Source organism: Oncorhynchus gorbuscha, unplaced genomic scaffold (genome assembly GCF_021184085.1).
Source record: "Oncorhynchus gorbuscha isolate QuinsamMale2020 ecotype Even-year unplaced genomic scaffold, OgorEven_v1.0 Un_scaffold_41:::fragment_2:::debris, whole genome shotgun sequence".
NCBI classification, from domain to species: Eukaryota; Metazoa; Chordata; class Actinopteri; order Salmoniformes; family Salmonidae; genus Oncorhynchus; species Oncorhynchus gorbuscha.
The window spans coordinates 233,161-247,461 of record NW_025745256.1 but is presented as its reverse complement, the minus strand read 5'-3'; the positions used below and the strand labels follow the sequence as shown (position 1 = coordinate 247,461).

The 14,301-nt window shown below is 45.6% G+C and overlaps 1 protein-coding gene across 1 annotated transcript in view; it reads left to right on the top strand.

Annotated features, from left to right (window-relative positions):
• Positions 1-660: 660 nt before the first annotated feature.
• The window catches only part of LOC124018162 (astrotactin-2-like), a gene marked incomplete at both ends in the record, with an annotated part of 228,345 nt that continues 214,704 nt past the window's right edge, over positions 661-14,301 (top strand). Inside the window, one exon of the mRNA XM_046333427.1 lies at positions 661-1,102. Within this exon, the coding sequence (XP_046189383.1) occupies positions 661-1,102 (442 nt within the window). The remainder of the gene's footprint in view (positions 1,103-14,301) is intronic.

Sequence of the window (14,301 nt, the reverse complement as noted above, 5' to 3'; positions counted from 1 at the left end):
CACCCAGCAGTGCATTAGTTATAATTTGAGAGTGGTTTGTTTTTCCTCATGAAGATATAATTTTAAATGTTTTGATGAATAACCCTGCTCTTATACACTGTATTATACAGTGGGCACAGAGAATGGCTGGCAGGTGTAGCGTCCCAAAAAAATGGTGTCTGACTGCAATAGGATGGATGGCCTTAAGGTCGTCACAATTTTTCAGATTCTCACCGGATACTTTCCGTTGACCACTACGGTGAATTGTCAGTTAATCTTGGAATATGTCAGCTCTATTAGTCTATGGCCCATACACAGTGACTGAATGTGTATGGATTAAGTGTGCTTTTCACTCTCAGCTTGGCTGCCAGAGAGTCTTTGATGTGTCTGTGATGGCATGAAATGGTACAAACCATGGAGCAATGGATGTGTCACGGTGAATTTGCATGAGCAGACTTTGAGGGGAATGCTGTGGCTTGGAGACGGAGATGGGGCAAGTTAGGCTAACAACCTTATTGCATTGGCATGTGTAAACCCTAGGGCTGTGGGACTGACTCACTCTGACTAGAACACTGGCATGTGTAAACCACTGCCTGGCTCGCTGTCAGTGTTGTTTGTGTAAGTGTCTGTGTGCTTGTATATGTGTTTGTATGTCTCACTCTCCCTCCCTCTTTCTTCCAGGGAGGCCTGATCGCTCTCCTCCTCCTCATCCTTCTCTTCACACTGGTGCTGTACACCCGTCACCGCTGGTGCAAGCGCCGGCGCATCCCCCAGAAGAGCGCCAGCACCGAGGCCACCCATGAGATCCACTACATCCCCTCTGTGCTGCTGGGACCCCAGGGTAGGGACAGCTTCCGGGGGTCCCGCCAGCTACAGCACAGCTCTGTCATCGGCATGCCCATCCGGGAGACCCCCATACTGGATGACTACGACTGTGATGAGGACGATCAGATGGGTCACACACACACCTCCACACCCAACCAGGTCCACAACCAGCTGATTGATGGGAAGGTCCAGGGCCTGGATGAGTATGGGACCAGCCAGGGGACACATACCCACAACCAGCACACTGACAGCCTGAGGAAGGGGGGGGACAGCCTCCAACACAGTCTGGATAAAAGAGGTGGGTACCACTGTAGTATGTAATAGTCCACTGTAGTCCACTGACTAGACTAGAGAAAAGTCACAGTATTGTTGAGAGAATGAGAATATCCGATATTTCTGTTAAATATTTTTATTTATTTATTTATTTTTATTGAAAAGCAACCATTTTTGGTGACATCCTCCACCTATTAATCCCTATGGACTCCTTATATTTTACTTGCACAGCCTTTAGCCAAGACTGTGGGAAGGCAGGTAGCCTAGTGGTTAGAGCGCTGGACTAGTAACTGAAAGGTTGCAATATCGAATCCCAGAGCTGTTGTTCTGCCCCTGAACAAGGCAGTTAACCAGCTGTCATTGAAAATAAGAATTTGTTCTTACTTGACTTGTTAAACAAAGGTAAAAGAAATAAGATAATTGCTGAGGTGCTTCTTATAGCCATCAATGAACTTGCTGCATCTTTCTACTGGAAGTTTAGCCCATACTTCAGCTGCAAACGGCTCTAATTTTGAAATATTTGTTGGGTGCCCTCCACCAACTGCTGTTTCAAGAATATGTGTATTATTATTATAGATCTCACCATATTGTTTTGATGAGATTCAGATCTGGATTCAATAGTTGCCACTCGAGCAGTCTAGCGTTGTGTTTTGGGTCAATGGAAGTGCCACAACCTTTGACGAAGACCCAGTTTTTGGACACTGGGTTGACCATTGGACTCCAAATCACCTTGATAATCTGCTGATAAATTATGTCTTGCACACGCTCAAGGCCCATTATAGAACCTCCCCGTTTGATTGTAGGTAGGGTGTTCTTTTCTTTGAATGCTTCATTTAGTTTTTGGTAAACATTAGAGCTGATTTTTATTCCCAAGAGCTCTTAAAATGATCCACAGAACATTTAGTCTCGTTTAGGTGGTTTTGCAAACAAAGTTCAATCAAGGTTTCTTGTCTCTTTCAGCAGTGTGGGGTCTCCAATGACCAAATTAAGCAGTTAAAGAAAATAACATGCTGAGGGGTTGCTTTTCCGCCTCTTCTCCTGGTGGCCTTGAACATGTGTAAGGCATCGTGAATGTATCAAATTATCAATGTTTTTGGAGGCAGATTGGCATTTATTGGCATGAATCTTGCCCCGGAGGCAGCTCTGCAGAGTGGTCTCTAGCTGATTTTAAACCTCACCCGAACCTTGACTGTAAACTTAACCACACTGCTAACCCTAATGCCTAGCTCTAACACTAAATTAAGAACAAAAAGCAACAACAACAAAAAAGTCAGGATTCTTTACGATATAGCCAATTTTGACTTTGCAGCTGGCCCGTCTAGCAGAAATCACTTACTTCTGCCTCCAGGGCAAGATTATGACAAACATCGTCCTGCTTTTTGGAGTCCAATGTTCAACCCAGGGTCCAAAAACCTGGAGTGGACAGCATTGAGTCCAGATCTAAAACTTCATTGAAAACCTATGGCGAGATCTGAAAACAGTATTTGATTGAGGGCACCCCTCAAACATTGCAGACTTGGAGCAGTTTGTATCTGCAGAGTGGGCCAACATCCAGTAGAAAGGTGCAGCAACCTCATTGATGGCTACAAAACATTGTTGTTATCTTGGCCAAAAGGCTGTACAACCAAGTATTAGCTCCTGGTTGCTATAACTTTGTCCATGCCATTTGTTTTTCTTCTCTAAATTAAAATTGTAAACCAGCAAAATTGCTTCTGCAATATTGAAAATCCAATAACAATGTGTGGAGACCAATTTCTGCATCCAAGTTATTTGAGAAGAAATAAGGTGTATTTAAGAAAACTGCAAGGGTGGACACCTGCTCTTTCCATGACATAGACTGACCAGGTGAATCTAGGTGAAAGCTATGATCCTTTATTGATGTCACTTGTTAAATCCACTTCAATCAGTGTACTGTCAGTGGACTGTCCTGTTTGGCTCCGTTGTTAGAATATGGCACTTGCAACATGGCACAGGGTTGTGGATTTGATGCCCACAGGGGACCAGTATGGATGAAAGTGTATGCATTATACTATAAGTCGCTCTGGGTAAGACAATCAGCTAAATTAGTCAAATGTAAATGTATGAAGGGGAGGAGACAGGTTAAAGAAGGATTTGTAAGCCTTGAGACATGGATTGTGTATGTGTGCCATTCAGAGGGTGAATGGGCAAGACAAAAGATGTAAGTGCCCTTGAAAGGTGTATGGTTCTAGATGCCAGCTGCACTGGTTTGTGTGAAGAACTGCAACGCTGCAGGATTTTTCACAGTTTCCCGTGTGTATCAAGAATGTTCCACTTCCCACAGGACATCCAGCCGCCAATTTGACACTGTGGGAAGCATTGGCGTCAACATGGGCCATCATCCCTGTGGAATGCTTTCAAAACCTTGTAGAGTCCATGCCCTGATGTATTGAGGGGGGGGGCTATATGTTACACTTAAAATATTCTACACACAACTGATTTTACCTATCACTGTTACTATTTTATGACAGATTATCTCAAAAAGTAGAAATTTACCAAAAGTATTATGTGTTTTCTTCTAAAACTCCATCTCCATCCCCTTGGTAAATGCCATGTTAGAAAATATATCCTGGGTGAATCTGTTATCCATAGTTTGTTCCCTTGTCTGGCCATAGCCATTGACCCTTCATCTGTCTGTCACCCACAAGTAATGACTACAAGTAAAGATGGAAGAGGTCATTGACATTGGTCTGGTCACTTACGAATGGGGGTTAGTCGATGAGAAACTCATTGACCCTCACTAAACACTGTCCAGTGTGTATACTCCTGGAAGAGGAGTCCTGTATTATGGACTCAAAGCACTTTTTTTGTTTTGTTTTTGTTAGAACAAAGTGTTGAAAGACAGTTAATTCTGGTGACTGCAGGTCACTCTAATAGCTGTAGATTACACTATCCACGTTGAACCCCAAATTGCACCTCAGGAATGTTCATCTTTAATAATTGAGGGATGGCAGATTGCAACGGTGGCTTTTTAGTCTGAACGCTATTCATGTCATGTTAAATTATGCATGACAAAGTTTAACATCTTGTTTCCTGGAGCTGCCCTCCTGTCTCTACTTGTATATATCATTCAGCAAAAAGCAATTTATCCCAACTCCACTTCCTGAACCCACAACACTTTTCCCGGTGAAAAGAGAAGAATCAGGACACAGCCTTACTTTAATTTAATGTTGTTTATTTATGTGATACATTTTCTTTTGGGAAAGGAACTTTGCATTATTCAGCTGTAGCAGAAAGGGTAACGCTTTAGTGATCCAAGTTTTCAGTGTCAATGGAGGGAGGTGTGCTCTGTCAAGCCAACAACAGTAGGGCTAGATTGCTGTGCATAAGAGGGTCAAGTGTCATGCGACTGAAAATGTAATGTCATTGAAAATGCGCATGGATATTGTTATTTTTATTTTTTAAATAGTAGTAAAATGTTTTCAAATGGCTTCAATGTTTGGCTTGATTGAATCATTTAAGGACTGATATGAAGAATCACAGGGAATTATTAGTTGCATGAAGAAATCATTGCTTATCTTGATAATCAAAGAGCACATTTTCTCTCTTGTAAAAGTGTTTTGAAAGTACTATGTTAGGAATGTCCATGGTCGTGTATAACACTATGATTCGGAAAGAATTCAGACCCCTTATCTTTTTCCACATTTTGTTACCTTACAGCCTTATTCTAAAATGGACGAATGTTTTTTTTATCCTCATCAATCAACAGACAATACCCCATAATGACAAAGCGAAAACAGGTTGTTAGACATGTTTGCAAATGTATTACAAATGTAAAGACTAAAATATCACATTTACATAAGTATTCAGACCCTTTACTCAGTACTTTGTTGAAGCACCTTTGGCAGCGATTTCAGCCTTAAGTTTTCTTGGGTATGACACTACATGCTTGGCACATCTGTATTTTTTGGAGTTTCTCTCATTCTTCTCTGCAGATCCTCTCAAGCTCTGTCAGGTTGGATGGGGAGCGTCACTGCACAGCTATTTTCAGGTCTCTCCAGAGATTTTTGATCAGGTTTAGGTCCAGGCTCTGGCTGGGCCAGTCAAGGACATTCAGAGACTTATCCCAAAGCAACTCCTGTGTTGTCTTGGCTGTGTGCTTAGGGTTGTTGTCCTGTTTGAATTTCAACCTTGGCCCCAGTCTGAGGTCCTGAGCACTCTGGAGCAGGTTTTCATCAAGGATCTCTCTGTACTTTCCCCTGTTCATCTTTCCCTCGATCCTGACTAGTCTCCGAGTCCCTGCTGCTGAAAAACATCACCACAGCATGTCGCTGCCACCACCATGCTTCACCATTTGATAGTGCCAGGTTTCCTCCAGATGTGACGCTTGGCATTCAGGCCAAAGAGTTCAATGTTGGTTTCATCAGACCAGAGAATCTTGTTTCTCATGGTCTGCAAGTCTTTAAGTGCCTTTTGGCAAACTCCGAGCGGGCTGTCATTTGCCTTTTACTGACGAGTGGCTTCCATCTGGCTACTCTACCATAAATACCTGATTGTGCTGCAGAGATGGTTGTCCATCGGGGGACCAACTCCATATTAATGTACATGAGTTTTGAATCAGATGATCAACGAACAGATGTCCACATACTTTTGGTCATGTAGTGTATAATATCTCCCTCCAGATTTTGCTTAATGATGCTCCGTATATATCTCAAAGCGATACAGACAGTCCTTTTCCTTGAATAAATCATTAAGTGGATCCTCTTGGCGCGGGTTCAGCTCCGCGTAAACACATCCACCATACGGCCGGCTAGCTTGCATAAGTAATCGCCTCAATTAATTCAAAGCTGGGGATATTTGCATCATGACCTTGTGTGTGACATTTTTTACTCTGTGGAAATCAACAGGGGGGGGGTTCTTAATTTTTTCAGCTCTGTCTTTTTTCCTGCTATCTTTGTGGGCTGAATTAAATACCCATGAACAAAGATGAACACTTGCATTGTCTAGTGCCATCTTGTTCCAAAAACAAACAAACTCCTGACACTTGAAACCTGCTCTCTGAGAGATTAGCCACTCGCCCCATTTTCCCTTCATTCTCCATCTTCTCATTTCGTAGCCAGTAAAATGAAACAAGGTCTTCAAGCTTGGCCTGTTTATAAACTGCAGAAAAATGTAATTTAATCGTGCAACAAGGAGACAGGTTGGAGGTTAATTCAGTTTGACTCCCCTGAGAGAGAGACTGAGAGGGAGAGTGACGGAAGAGAGGAGAGACGGAAGAATGCTGGTATTGGCTGCTTTTACAAACCTGTCCTCATGTTAATCACAAGCTGTAAGGTATTGTCACCACACAATGGGGTGAGCAGCTACAGGGCACAAGCTACTAAGGGGAGGTCTGGGACACTGGTTTTAATTGACATCAAAGGCTTTCATAGGGAGAAAAATAATTGTCGTCTCCTTCTTGTCATTCTGTGCATAATGGATTTTAGAATAGAATATGTGCTAGTTAGTTTAGATTTGTTTCCCCTTAGGCTGTATTGGAAAGTGTGAAGACTTTTCAGCCGTATAATTTATATGTAGATATAGCCCTTAACTGGGGCCTGGAGTTTTCCATGGTCAGGACACAATGTAGGACAAACTCCTGGCCCTAAATACTGAAGCGTCCTTCTCCCATAACACCAACCTCCAAGCACGTCTAATAATGAGCCATTTACAACAATCATTTATGTGGATGCTTTCACCCGCTCTCCCCTACAAAGCCATATAATTTGAATACAGAGCCGATTAACTCTCTCTACCTGTTATCAGCGCACCTCCCAAAGGTCTCCAAATACCAGCCGTTTCTTTATCTGTCTGTCTCAGCTGACAGATGACCTCATTCTCAGCCTGCTGAATAGACCTATCTGGAGGCATTATGGCGCATGCCTCACAGGTTCCTATGTGTGGCTGAATCTTTACTCAGGGCCTACAAACAAATGAGGCCTGTCATGTGGTTATTCAGTGGGTCTCTGGTGCACTGGGCACATGGTGGGCAGCCGGCGTTCCATAAATCAGGTGCCACATACTCAGCACCGTGCCAGGGACCTCGTTGAGCATGTGACGGCCTCTAGGACTCATCAGCCCCCACTGGCACCCATCTCTCCACACCCTCCAGTGAGGACCACCCTTTGCTCTTAATTTACTTGAGATGTTTCCACCACTTACGTTACATCACTTGCAGTTAAAGCCATCCGATTGGCTACACTGAATTAGTTGATTCATTTCTAACCAGAAATAAGAACTAGAATATCACAGTTTATTGGCTCTGTGAATTATCGTGGCAGTGGCAAAACACTTTTCAATTATCATTTTTTTTCTTCTTGTGTGTTTACATTCCCACTCGTATTGAATCATGTTGTTTGCTCTGCACCAATATTTTTTTTGTTGAAAATTCATAATTGAGCTGTGTGTACTGAAGAGGATCAAACCAAATATAAAAGTATTTGTCACTTGTGCCGAATACAACAGGTGTAGACTTTACCGTGAAATGCTAACTATGATAATGGGGATGTCTGCTGTTTTACGGGCTCTTAACCAACTGTGCTATTTTGTGTGTTTTTCCACATTGTTTGTAACTCATTTTATACATAATGTTGCTGCTACCGTCTATTATGAACGAAAAGAGCTTTTGTGCATCAGAACAGCGATTACTCACCTCGAACAGGACAAATATTTTTTCCTTAATGAGTCCAACGTATAGGATGTACTGCTTTGTCAAGACGATGCCCAAATCCCCGTCATACGTGTGAAGTCCTAGGGCCCCAGTTGCAAGACTGAAAAATTGTGGGGATGGAGAGGTCCTCCGAGAGAGAGAAAGAAGGAGAGAAGGGGTGCCTTGATTTACACAGGAAGAATTTGCCAGATAAACAAGTAGGTAAACTACCACTACCCACCATGTTATTGGCCAACGTGCAATCATTAGAAAACGAACTGGACAATTAATATTTAAGAATATCCTACCAACGAGACCTTAAAAACTGTAACATCTTATGTTTCACCGAGATGTGGTTAAACGACGACACGGATAATATATAGCTGGCTGGCTTCTCTGTGCATCGGCAGGATGAGGACAAGATGGGGGGGGTGTATATTTGTCAATAACTGCTGGTGCGCAATGTCTAATATTAAACAAGTCTCGAGGTATTGCTTGCCTGAGGTAGAGTATCTCATGATGAGCTCTAGACCACACTTTCTACCAAGTGAGTACTCATCAATATTATTCATAGCCATCTATTTACCACCACAAACCGATGCTGGCACTAAGACGGCACTCAAGCTGTATAAGGCCATACGCAAACACTTAAACTGTCACGCCTTGGTCTTAGTATTTTGTGTTTTCGTTAATTATTTGGTCAGGCCAGGGTGTGACATGGGTTTATTTTGTTGTATTTCGTATTGGGGTTTTGTAGTTATTGGGATTGCGGCTGAGTAGGGGTGTTGCATAGGCTTGGCTGCCTGAGGCGGTTCTAAATCAGAGTCATGTGATTCTCGTTGTCTCTGATTGGGAACAGTATTTAGGTAGCCGGGGTTTCACTGTGTATTTCGTGGGTGATTGTTCCTGTCTCTGTGTAGTGTTCACCAGATAGGCTGTAATTAGTTTTCACGTTACGTTTGTTGTTTTGTATTTGTATAGTTATTTAATGTATCGTCATTCTCTTCATTAAAGACATGAGTAACCACCGCGCTGCATTTCGGTCCGACTCTCTTTCAACAAACGAAGAACGCCGTTACAGAATCACCCACCACACACGGACCGAGTGGCGTGGTATCAGGCAGCGACAGCAGGAGCAGCAAAAGGAGGATGAATTATTCAGAGAATGGACATGGGAAGACGTGTTGGATGGTAAAGGTTGTTACACTTGGGAGGAGATACTGGCCGGAAGAGATCGCCTCCCATGGGAACAGGTGGAGGCACTTAGGAGAGCAGAGGCAGCCGGAAATAGGAGCCGACGACACGAGGGAACACGGTTGGCAAGGAAGCCCGAAAAGCAGCCCCAAAAATGTATTGGAGGGGGCTCAGGGGGCTTACAGGGTGTATGGCTATGCCAGGTAGGAGACCTGCGCAAACTCCCTGTGCTTACCGGGGGGCTAGAGAGACCGGGCAGGCACCGTGTTATGCTATGGAGCGTACGGTGTTTCCAGTGCGGGTGCATAGCCCGGTGTGGTTCATACCAGCCCTTCGTATTGGCCGGGCAAGAGTGGGCATCGAGCCAGGTAAGGTTGGGCAGGCTCGGTGCTCAAGAGCTCCAGTGCGCCTGCACGGTCCGGTCTATCCAGAGCCACCTCCACACACCAGTCCTCCGGTAGCAGCTCCCCGCACCAGGCTTCCTGTGCGTGTCCTCGATCCAGTATCACCAGTGCCAGCACCACGCATCAGGCCTACAGTGCGCCTCGCCTCTCCTGTGCTGTCGGAGTCTCCCGCCTGTTCAGCGCTATCAGAGCCTACCTCCTCTACAGCGCTGCTGGAGTCTCCCGCCTGTTCAGCGCTATCAGAGCCTTCCTACTCTACAGCGCTGCCGGAGCCTCCTGCCTGTATGAAGCAGCCAGAGCTGTCAGTCTGCATGAAGCAGCCAGAGCTGTCAGTCTGTATGAAGCAGCCAGAGATGTCAGTCTGCATGAAGCAGCCAGAGAGGCCAGTCTGCAGCCAGAAGAGGCCAGTCTGCAAAGAGCTGCCAGTCTGCAAGGAGCTGCCAGTCTGCAAGGAGCTGCCAGTCTGCAAGGAGCTGCCAGTCTGCAAGGAGCTGTCAGTCTGCATGGAGCAGTCAGAGCTGTCAGCCTGCATGGAGCAGTCAGAGCTGTCAGTCTGTATGAAGCAGCCAGAGCTGTCAGTCTGCATAAAGCAGCCAGAGCTGTCAGTCTGTGTGAAGCAGCCAGAGCTGTCAGTCTGCATGAAGCAGCCAGATCTGTCAGTCTGCAAAGAGCTGCCAGTCTGCAAGGAGCTGTCAGTCTGCAAGGAGCTGTCAGTCTGCAAGGAGCTGTCAGCCTGCACGGAGCAGCCAGAATTGTCAGTCTGCAAGGAGCTGTCAGTCTGCAAGGAGCTGCCAGTCTGCAAGGTGCTGCCAGTCTGCATGGAGCAGCCAGAGCTGTCAGTCTGCATAGAACAGCTAGATCCGCCAGTCAGCCATGATCTTCTAGATCTGCCAGTCAACCAGATTCTTCCAGATCTGCCAGTCAACCAGTCTCTTCCAGATCTGCTAGTCAACCAGAATCTTCCAGATCCGCCAGCCAGCCAGGATCTACCAGAGCCTACTACATGCCTGAGCTTTATCTCAGTACTGGGCTTCCTCTCAGTACTGGGATTTATCTCAGTACTGGGCTGCCCCTCAGTTCCGATCTGCCCCTCAGTCCCGAGCTGCCCCTCAGTCCCGAGCTGCCCCTCAGTCCCGAGCTGCCACTCAGTCCCGAGCTGCCTCAGTCCCGAGCTGCCCCTCAGTCCCAAGCTGCCCCTCAGTCACGAGCTGCTCCTCAGTTCAATTGGGGTTCTGGGTGAGGACTATTAGGCCATGGTCTGCGGCGAGGGTGGATTATCAACGGACGCGAAGGGGAGGAACTATGACTTTAATGGAGTGGGGTCCACGTCCCGAGCCGGAACCGGCACCATGGACAGACGCCCACCCGGACCCTCCCTATGGTTTTGAGGTGCGTCCGGGAGTCCGCACCTTAGGGGGGGGTTCTGTCACGCCTTGGTCTTAGTATTTTGTGTTTTCGTTAATTATTTGGTCAGGCCAGGGTGTGACATGGGTTTATTTTGTTGTATTTCGTATTGGGGTTTTGTAGTTATTGGGATTGCGGCTGAGTAGGGGTGTCGCATAGGCTTGGCTGCCTGAGGCGGTTCTCAATCAGAGTCAGGTGATTCTCGTTGTCCCTGATTGGGAACCGTATTTAGGTAGCCGGGGTTTCACTATGTATTTCGTGGGTGATTGTTCCTGTCTCTGTGTAGTGTTCACCAGATAGGCTGTAATTAGTTTTCACGTTCCGTTTGTTGTTTTGTATTTGTATAGTTATTTCATGTATCGTCATTCTCTTCATTAAAGACATGAGTAACCACCACGCTGCATTTCGGTCACACTCTCTTTCAACAAACGAAGAACGCCGTTACATAAACATAAATACATTTTTACCTAATTTCTACCAACATGTCACATGTGCAACCAGAGGGAAAAAAACTCTATACCACCTTTACTCCACACACAGAGATGCATACAAAGCTCTCCCTTGCCCTCCATAATAATAATTCTATCCTCCTGATTCCTGCTTAAGCAAAAACTAAAGCAGGAAGTACCAGTGACTCGCTCAGTACGGAAGTGGTCAGATGGCGTGGATGCTGCGTTACAGGACTGTTTTGGTAGCACAAACTGGAATGTGTTCCAGGATTCATCCAATGCTGGCCAAGCATGACTTCAACACCATCATTAAGTTTGCTGATGTCACAACAGAGGTAGGCCTGATCACCGACAACTATGAGACAGCCTATATGGAGGAGGTCAGAGACCTGGCAGTGTGGTGCCAGGACAACAACCTCTCTCTCAATGTGAGCAAGATAAAGGAGCGGATCATTGGCCACAGGAAAAGGGGGGCTGAAAAGTCCCCCATGTTGATAGACTGTGCTGAAGTGCAGCAGGTTGAGAGTTTCAAGTTCCTTGTTGTCCACATCACCAATGAACTGTCATGGTCCAAACACACCAAGACAGTTGTGAAGAGGGCACGGCAACACCTTTGTGCCCTCAGGCGACTGAAAAGATTTGGCACAGGTCCCCAGATCCTCAAAAAGTTATACAGCTGCACCGTAATCGTGTGTGATTAGAGTCCAGTGGGTGTCCACAGAGTCAGTGCAAGAGAGTCCGTGCATAAAAGGATCAATATAAATAGTCCTGGTAGCCCTTTGATTAACAGTTCAGCACACTTATGGCTTGGGGGTACAAGCTGTTAAGGAGACTTTTGGTCCTCGACTTGGCGCTCCTCACCACTGGCAACTTGCGATCGAGGGTGGTGCAGTCGCCATACCAAGCAGTGATGCAGCCAGTCAAGATGCTCTCAATGGTGTAGCTGTATAACTTTTTGAGGGCATGAGCAGCCATAAAGTGGCGTTGTCGTGCCTTCTACACAACTGTTCTGGTGTGAAACACAGATGAAGTTGAAGCTCTCACCCCGCTCCGCTACAGCCCTGTTGATGTGGATGGGGGGCCTGCTCAGCCCACCGTTTTCTGTAGTCCACGATCAGCTCTTTTGTCTTGCTGACGTTGAGGGAGAGGTTGTGATCCTGGCACCACACTGCCAGTTCCCTAACCTCCGTGTAGGCTGTCTCATCATCGTCGGTGACGAGACCTACCACGTCGTGTAGTTAGCAAACTTGATGATGGTGTTGGAGTTCTGCATGGCCACACAGTCATGGGTGAACAGGGAGTAAATGAGGGGAATAATTTATTCCCTGTGGGGCCACCATGTTGAGGGTCAGCCTGGCAGATATGTTGTTACCTACCCTCACCACCTGAGGGTAGCCAATCAGAAAGTCCAGGATCCAGTTGCAGAGGGAGGTGTTCAGTCCCAGGGTCCCAAGGTTGGTAATGAGCTCGGAGGGATATGTGTCAGGGTGTATACTGTACACCAGGAAAGAGCATTCTGTCCTTTATATCCGACCCAATTTACAATCACCCGTAGCAGAGCAATGCGGGCCACTTGTACAGGGACTTCCTGACGAGCCAGTTACCCAGGCTCCGTGGGACTTCGCAAACACTGCTAATGGCACTTTGGCTGGGCCCCTGTCTGATGCATTTGCTGCCTGTCACGTGAAATAACTTCCCCGGCTTGTATTATCTCAACAGGTGGTCCCTTTTGAAATGATGGCTGAAACTGTGAGGAGCATTACACATCGTTACACACACAAACGTTCATGCATCCACACACATACAGTTTACACAAGTAAATAAATGAACATAAAACTCCCACAACTACAAATGAATAGAGCGGGGAAGAGCGAGAGAGAGAGTCAGTCATGTCATGGCCTCAGATCTCATGGAAGATCAAGTAAACTAAACACCCCCTGTCCGCAGGTTTATATTCTCATCATGATGTCTTCTGTCTTGCATCATCTTCTTAAATTGTAGACAAATGGGCCATGAATCATGCATTGATGTCAACAGGAGAATTGCACTCAATTTTCACATCAATGGGGGTTTGACACGAATGTCACAAACAGGGATATGTTTCCTGTCTTATATCCATGCCTTTAGGGTAGCAGGTCATAAACTTCCACACGACCCGCTGCAATCTCTCTACAAACCAGAACATTTATATCAAAGATAGACACATATTTTCTCTACCCTCGTTTTTTATCAAAGGGAAAATGCCTGGTTTTCTTTCTCTCATTTCAATCATTTTTTGGCACACCGATTAAGGCAACAGGTGGATGTACTCTCCAAAATAGCCCTGTATAATTTTCTGTTATCATACAAATGATCTGGCGCTAACTCCTGATTATATTGGGTTATTTAGGCTAGATTTAATTTCCTGCCCATAGAAAATTGCTTATGTAATTCTCCAGCTGGCTAATGTATGCCTTTCATATACATTATAGCCACTATTTCCACTTATCTTTTCTCAACATTTCCAAAAGCACGGTTCCAAAAACAGGCTGTAACTGCCTGAGGCGCAGCGTTAAATTAAACCGCATTTTAGGTTTCACATTATATTTCGTAACATTGGAAGATATTCATGTAATATCTATTGGTATCCAAAGTTCAGAACATGTACAGTATGTCTAATCCAAATGCTGTTAACAACAGAATTCAAGGTATCTATTGTTTAGTATCTAATAACATTTAACATTTACATTTAAGTCATTTAGCAGACGCTCTTATCCAGAGCGACTTACAAATTGGTGCATTCACCTTATGACATCCAGTGGAACAGTCACTTTACAATAGTGCATCTAAATCTTAAAGGGGGGGGTGAGAGGGATTACTTATCCTATCCTAGGTATTCTTTAAAGAGGTGGGGTTTCAGGTGTCTCCGGAAGGTGGTGATTGACTCCGCTGTCCTGGCGTCGTGAGGGAGTTTGTTCCACCATTGGGGGGCCAGAGCAGCGAACAGTTTTGACTGGGCTGAGCGGGAGCTGTACTTCCTCAGTGGTAGGGAGGCGAGCAGGCCAGAGGTGGATGAACGCAGTGCCCTTGTTTGGGTGTAGGGCCTGATCAGAGCCTGGAGGTACTGAGGTGCCGTTCCCCTCACAGC